The sequence below is a fragment of the Phalaenopsis equestris genome, unplaced genomic scaffold (assembly GCF_001263595.1).
Source record: "Phalaenopsis equestris unplaced genomic scaffold, ASM126359v1 Scaffold000878, whole genome shotgun sequence".
Lineage (NCBI taxonomy): Eukaryota > Viridiplantae > Streptophyta > Magnoliopsida > Asparagales > Orchidaceae > Phalaenopsis > Phalaenopsis equestris.
In genome coordinates this window covers 516,281-524,068 of record NW_018165318.1, presented here as the reverse complement: position 1 = coordinate 524,068, position 7,788 = coordinate 516,281, and the positions used below count along the sequence as shown (strand labels likewise).

The window sequence follows — 7,788 nt, the reverse complement described above, 5'->3', positions numbered from 1 at the left end:
TCAAATCTTCACATTTTTGTCCTTTTCGCTCCAAATTTTTTTTTTTTGTATCTTTTTGTTCCAATGACTCTAATTCATCATTTCTGCAACAAAACATAAAAAATATATTTCTTTAAAGTGCAATATCATTAAAAATAGTATAAAATAGGTATGAAAATCTCAACATATTTTTATTTGATCACTCACATACCAGTTTATTTATTATGAAAGAGAGAAACAATATAAATTTGAACGAGTATTACAATAAAATGACAAATAGAAAAAATAATTGTTAGATAAATAATAAAAATTTACATGTTGTAAAATATAAAATGTCATTTTTTAAAATATTTTAAGAATTTAAAGATAGATTCTTGAACTTTAATATATATTTTAGCATATTTAATACATATATTATTTTAAATGAGTCGGCTTATGAGCTAATGAGTTTAGTTGGGGCTGGCTTGAGTTTAGTTTGTTAGCTCATCAAGCTCCATTCACAAGCCACATAGTGAGCCGAATATGAGTCGGCTAGCGAGTTGGTTTAGCTCGATTAATTACATCCGTAGTAGGGGTTAATAGAAATCATATTCTGACAATGTGGTTGAGCGTAAAAAATCAGGAGATGAAAATCAAGGCTATTGCAATTGTGTGATAGTATTGTCATGAAACTGTAGTCAACTGAGAGTGGTTGTGTTATCATGTTTAAGCAATGGAAATCAGTGAGATCATACTAAAGCAATAATGGTTAGTCAATCTTAGTCGGGTGGCAGTGATCAGACAATTATAAATGTGTGATGGAGGTCAAAGGATTATAAAAAGACGTTAGTGAACCGATGATCATAGAAGGGCAATTGTGGTCAGGTGATAAAATCTAGGATGACCATAATTGTGTAAGGGGGATTAGGGATTTGTAGTTAAGAAACAGTGGCCAAGTGGCCAAAATTAGGCAATGACTTTGTGTCATTTTAGTTGAGTGAAAGTGGTCGAGAGTTCTAAAGGATGGACCACCTTAAATGAATGATGCTAGGTGATTCATAGTCGTGCAACGGTAGTTCGAAGTCAATGATTGGCGATTGTTAAACATCAGTGGTTGGACACTGGTGTTTCGATAAGTACATTGTGATGACAATGATTTAGAGGCGACAACTAGATGTGACGGCATGTAGAATTCAAATTCCTTGTAGGCTTTTTGAGCTATCTCGAACCTTCTGCCTAGGCCTCTCTTAAAAGTAAAGAGTAAGAATTATTTATACTTGTTAGGAACTATTATCAATCAAACCACACTATTAGATGGTCCAAAGTTATCCTCTTAATTGAAAATTAAATTTTAAATGTTTGGGCTCTTAGAATACTTCTTTTTAGAATAGTCAAAACTTTAAATATGTAAGATTTGAAGCTTTTTGGTCCTCCAACTAATATCCCAAAATTCCAAACTATACTTTCAATATTTTAAATTTTATCTTAGGGTTTTAATTTATTTCATAGAATAAATTTTAAAAAACAAAAGCTATTAAATTATTTATTCAATCAAATGATTCTAGAAATTAATATTGATTAAATAATTAATTAATCAATATTTACAAGGAACCAATTGAGCCCATTTTATTTTATACGAAAAAATCGATTTCAGAAGGATCACTAATGATTGCGAAATACGATGCAAAGTCCATCCATCTCCTTGTCCTTGTAGGAAGCTTTGACACGGGCCACTCGTTCAAGACCTAGTTCAAGACGAGCAAAAATGATAATTTTTCATCGTTTTAAATCACAGAGGCCTTCTCCATTCCACCAACATCTTTTTCAAAAATGCTCAGTTGAACGGTAAAGCTCCTTCAAACGATTGTTGAAACACTATTTATAAGGGATTGAGGATAAGTCATACGATGAGGTGGTTTTGAAATTCGACTGGATTTATCATAATATCGCTCTAAAATATTATAAATAGATGCTTAATCTTTATATAAAATGAGCAAAAACTTGAGTTTGGAGAAAAAATGTTGATATTAAAAACTTTGAAATTTAGCTTAACTACAGTCATCTAATTATCATTTGATTGTGATTGCTCAATCATTGTCATCAAACCACCCTTATCTAATCGTCACCGGCCGACCATCATAGTTTGTTTACCATGATCCAACCGTTCCTTTAACAATATCACCCAATCACCAACATACAACCATTGTCATTCAATTATCATTATTCGGCCATCATCATCCAACAATTATCACTTCATTGTTGTCATTCAACCACAATCATTCATCTAACATTACATAATTGTTGTTGTTTTGGCTGTTGGTACGCTAGCTAGCGTATTCGCCTAAACTTCATCTTCACCAACTCTTGTTTCACTGAAATCGCCGAAGAATAAGATGATCTAGAGTACATTATATCATAATCTTATTTTTCGTAATTGAAGGGCTGAATTGAAATAAATAAAAATATTTTTGTAGTTGTTTTGGCTGTTGAAAGTTGTGTTTTCACACCGCACTTATTTAGGTGTGGTGACAGCTTTTAGGCAGCGGTCTGAATTTTCTAAAAAAATAAAAATTTATAATAATCACCGCACCTAGCTTATCAACAAATTATTCAATAAGTTGCAGCTGCTCCAAACAGGGGGTAAGCTTTGCGAAGAAGGGAGGCTTCGAGATGGAGGGCAGGAGCAGTCATCTTTATGCGTAAATTTAATATTTAGAAGTTTTTATAGGTAAATAAAATTATTTAAGACCTTCTATATGTAAAAAACCCAATTAAATAATTTTTAAATTTGTAATTAAATTCCAAACTATAAATTTTCTTATTAATTTAAAATTTTAAAGTTTTTAAGCGAACAATTTGCTTTAAATTTATGTTATTTTGAAGAAGTTTGAATTTGAGCAAGAAGTAATCACAAAAATTAAGATTTACATGCATCCCACTTAATTTCTATGCATATGTCTCTAATACTAAAATTTAATTTATATATTTATGCTATATTATCATATTTGAGAGAAAATTTTCACTTTTTAAGCCTTAAAATACTGATACTTATGAAGCAATATTAAAAATTTGGGTGATATATATTTTAAAAATAGTGTTTAGGCGCTAAATATAATAGAAATTAGTAATTACGAAGCAAAATGTTAAATAAAGCACAATATATTTTTAAAAATTAGCTAGGCCAGCGAAATGCAGGTATCATTCACTAAAATTTATATTATATTATTTCAAAATAACTTTTATAAAATTCATCAAAACTAAAAATAAATAAATAAGATAAAAAGTTTAGTATTTTCATAGTGTTAATTAGATACAGACCACATGAAATTTAGTATTTACAAATCAATCACCCTCTTTAATTTATTTTTTAAATTTCATTTTTATCGAATTTTTAATAATTCGATTGTAAATAGGGTTGTAAGCGAGGGGACGAAACACGAGCCGAGTTGAGCGAGCTCAGGCTTGGCTCGTGTTCGGCTCGTTAGAAATAGCTCGTGTTCGAAATCGGTTCGTGAACAGTGTGTTCGTGTTCGACAAGTGTTCGTGTTCGGTTTGATTTAAATATTTGTGTTCTTGTTTGGCTCGAAATTGGCTCGTTAAACTAAAGTTGAAAAAAAATAGATGTAAAGTGTGAAATTCGAACCTGGATCAAATATATATAAAAGAAGACACTAACCACATTGCCACATGAGATGTTATGATTTAAATTTAGACATAAATATATATAATATATTATTATATAAATTATATATGTAATATATAGTTATATAAAAAGTTATATAATTTTTTTTCGAGTCATTTTGAGCCGAACACGAGCGAACAAACTGTTGTTCTTATTCGGCTCGTTTACATTTCGAGCTTAAAAATTTGTTCGTGTTCGGCTGGTTAGGCTTAAATAACGAGACAAACACGAGCTGCTTAACAAGTCGAACATGAGCTATTCACGAACGACGAGCCAAATTGAGAGCCCTAATCTTAAACACATCGGTTCGGCAGCTTAACAAAATCGCCTTGATGGTTAATCTGTAAATATTAATACATTTGATGGTCTGCATGTAATTATTCCTTTTTCATGGAGGAACCCTTCAGCCTAACGGAGTCAACCAATGAGATGCCGCCGAGTATTGACAGCTCCTCGTGGTCCCCACTCCCCCTCTCATTAGCTTCTCCTGCAATCTGCCTCAAAATTTCAACCCTATAAATCTAAAACAGGTAAACCCCAATGCTCCAGAAACCCGTCAATGGCCGGAACCCAATGCACAAGAAACCCGTAAATGGCCGGAAGGGGAAGGGGAAGGGGAAGGGGAAGGGGAAGGGGGAGGAAGGAGAAGGAAACTCGGAGTTCCGAGAAGAAGGTTAAGAGGTCAAGGAGCAGCAAAGCCGATCTCCGTTTTCCGGTCGGCAGAATAGCTCGCTTTCTCAAGGCCGGAAAGTACGCCGGCCGAATCGGCGCCGGAGCTCCGGTGTACCTCGCCGCCGTCCTCGAGTACCTTGCCGCTGAGGTCTTTCTCTCCACTTTTCCTACCTATTTCAGAATGGGAATTAGATTAATTTACTTGTGTTGTTGTGTTTGTTTAATAATTAGTTCATGATGCACGAATTAAAAAGAGACACGTAACATAAAAAAATGATACAAATGGTAAGAGGGTGTCAAGAGACACATTTTCTCTTGATTAAATTACATAATTTTTTTTACACATTAATTAATTAATTCTGAAATATGTATAGTTTATTATATTCATTTCAAAATAAATTTTATAAATACGTGAATAAATTTAAGATTTTTTCTCTTGAATTTAGAATTATCTCATATATTTTCAAAAATTAATTACCTTAGTAAGTAATTAAATTCATAATTAAGTTAATTGTCCTACTGATTAGCTGCTAGCTTCAAAACTTACCTAACAATCATCAGAAGAGAAAAAAATTATGTAGGATATCTCCTTACAAGTTGTATCTTAAAGCAATTATTACATCAGGAGTCTTGATATATTTTTCCATCAAGACTCTAATCAGGGTCGTCATATGTACAAACAGACCTATCATGTATTAAATTGGGGGTCTACCTGTACACGTGGCAGACCCAAATTAGAGTAATGATGTAAAACTGCATTAGGACCCTTGATGCAATAAATAAAGAGTGGTTACGCCGGAAAATCATTGTTCATTTTCAACCCCATAAAATCATGAATTCACTAAAAATTTGTTTTTGGTTGCAAAATTTGAGAAGATCTTGGAGCTGGCTGGAAATGCGGCAAAGGATAATAAGAAGGTGAGAATAACTCCACGGCACATTCAGCTTGCTGTAAGAAATGATACAGAGCTTTCTAAGTTGATGGACAATGTCACAATACCTAGTAGTGGTGTCACACCTGCCATTCATTGTTTTCTTGTTCCTTTATCTACTGAGAAAGAGGCCTTTGATGATGAAATCTAACAATAATCTTCTCCTTCTTGTTCTGTGTATTTGATGCTTCAATTTTATTTTGAATAAAATTTTAAGGAGTCGTGTGAATATTAAAAGCATTTGTTTTGATATCATATGGTGATTGGTTTTCCTTTGGCTAGTGGTAGAGGTGTAAGTGAGCTGAGTTGGCTTGAATTTGACTCGTTAATGAGCTCGCGAGTTAAGTTTGTAAAGAATGCAAGCTCCAACATGTTTATTAATGTGCATAAGTTCAAACTAGTGAGATTGATATTTTCTTTAGCGAGCTGACACGACACTTCTCTATCTTCTCTGGTCATCGATCACTTGAATAAGCTTGAGTTCAAGTTAGTCAAATTTCGGTTCTTTAGTTCATGAGCTTGCTCGACTAGTCGGACACTAGACAGATTTATGTTTTTTCAAACGAGTTGCTGCGACATTTCTTCTTCTCCTCTTGCCATCGATGGCTTGGACGCCTTCTTCAATGAGCTCTCATGTCAAAAGTTCAACTTTAGTTCAAGCCAGTGCGCCAACTGGTGAGTTTGCTGTCATAATTACGAGCTGAGCTCAAATTTGTCATTTGGGCTCAAAGCTCGAGTTGCATTTTGACAAAGAAGTCGAGCTCGAGTTAGACATGACACGTTTTTGGCTCAACTCTTGACTAGAAATGATAGTAAATACATAGGTATTACGTGGTATGTATGTAAATCTTCCAAAAAAATAAATAAATAAATAAAAGTTGTCTATGAGCATTAAAAATCATGCAAGTAGCCTCTCTCTCTCTCTCTCTCTATATATATATAAAGTGATGTGTCACCAATAATTTTTTTTATGAAGCACGGATCTCAACGTATTTTTATTAGGGTTTTTCAAATTTTAAATTTAAGATCATCTAGAGTCCTGGTTTCACCAATTTATAGTTAAATTGACATTCTCGATAAGATGAACCAATCGATAGCAAAATTGATTTAATCTAAGTGAAATCAAGCCCAGATCAAGCCATTAGAGCATTTCAGAGGATTTAGATCGTCAATTGAATGATCAAATAAACTCAAAATTTGAAATATTATAATCAAATCGAGCGACTCGACGAGAGGAATACAACAAGTCAAAGATCGTTTAATTTTGATGTCATTTATTCACTCAAATTATTTAAAAAATCCTATAATCAAAGGAAATCAATATGAAGTGTCTAATTATGTGGTTAGAGAAGTTATTTGCCAAAAATCTAAAATACTTGTCTAAATAGCCTATAGATTGATTCTCTCTCTTCACTTAGGGGGGAAGGGGAAGAAAAGAAATTCCAGAGCCTATTCTGGAGATAACTTTCAACGATAACCACTAGCTTTCGTAGCCGTCCACCAGCATTGGTCATTGCCCGTCGATCTTTGTCAACCGCCTTCGGTTGTCACCGCTTGCTAACGTCGGCCACCTGCTGTTAGCGACCCTTATTTGCAAACGTCATAGTTTGAATATGGTTATTGTGTCTAACACCTATAGTGAAACCCAAATAATAACCTCTAGCCTCTGTAGCCGCGAACCACCATCTGTCGTCAGCCTCCGTCACTGCCAACCATTAGCCACTAACAAACCCTTTTTGCAAACATTGTAATCTGAATACGACTGTTGAACCTAACACTAATATCAAATACACGACGATAATCACCAACCTCCATATCCACCAACCACGATTATCACTACACGTAGGCCACCGTTGGTCAACAGCGCCCGTCATTACCAAACATTTGCCACTGACGAAATTTTTTACAAACATCATAATCTAAAAATGATCGTTAAGCCTAACACTTATATCGAAGACCAGACGATAACTACCAGCCTCCATAGCCGACAACCACAGTTGATCTCTACAGGTAGGCCATTGTCGATCATCATCGCCCACCTCCACCAACCACTAGCAACCTCTGTTTGCAAATGTCATGGTTTGAATGTGGTCATTGCTCCTAACATATATATTAAAGTTTCAGCGAGTAACCAACGACCTTCTTAGCCGCCAGCCACCACTGACCACCCCCTATCAGCGTCGTAGACCTCCGTCAGTGGCTTGTGACCACCAGATGGTGGCCTACATGTAGTGTTCACTGGGTGACCACTGCTTGCAACCATTCTAATTAAATTATTGCCTTTGTGAACAACTGCTGCAATTGTAGCCTCCAATTATAGCCTTTATAGCCAATTACTGCTTTTGTATCCACTAATAATAACCTTTGTGAACTACTATTATAATAGTTTCTAACTACGTTCTCTGTACCCAACTGTCGATTTTGTATCAACTGATTATAGACTTTATGACCAACTACTTCTTTTGTAGCCAATGATAGTAAGCTTTGTGAACTACGGTTGTTACAATTTCCAACTACGTTCTGTGTGGCCAACTACCACAATTG

The 7,788-nt window shown here is 34.5% G+C and overlaps 1 protein-coding gene across 1 annotated transcript; it reads left to right on the top strand.

The window, feature by feature from the left end:
- The first annotated feature begins 4,232 nt into the window (after positions 1-4,232).
- On the top strand, positions 4,233-5,469 carry LOC110032082 (histone H2A-beta, sperm-like). Its single transcript, XM_020735596.1, has 2 exons — positions 4,233-4,460; positions 5,189-5,469. Exons 1-2 carry the CDS (start codon positions 4,233-4,235, stop codon positions 5,393-5,395), a joined length of 435 nt encoding a protein of 144 aa, XP_020591255.1. The 3' UTR covers positions 5,396-5,469.
- Positions 5,470-7,788: the final 2,319 nt, after the last annotated feature.

What these genes read in the sequence shown, in the direction of transcription:
- LOC110032082 (XM_020735596.1), top strand. Translation starts at nt 4,233, where the DNA reads ATGGCCGGAAGGGGAAGGGGAAGGGGAAGGGGAAGGGGAAGGGGGAGG. An exon ending in TCGAGTACCTTGCCGCTGAG is followed by an intron (nt 4,461 to 5,188) that starts GTCTTTCTCTCC and finishes AAATTTGAGAAG; the next exon opens with ATCTTGGAGCTGGCTGGAAA.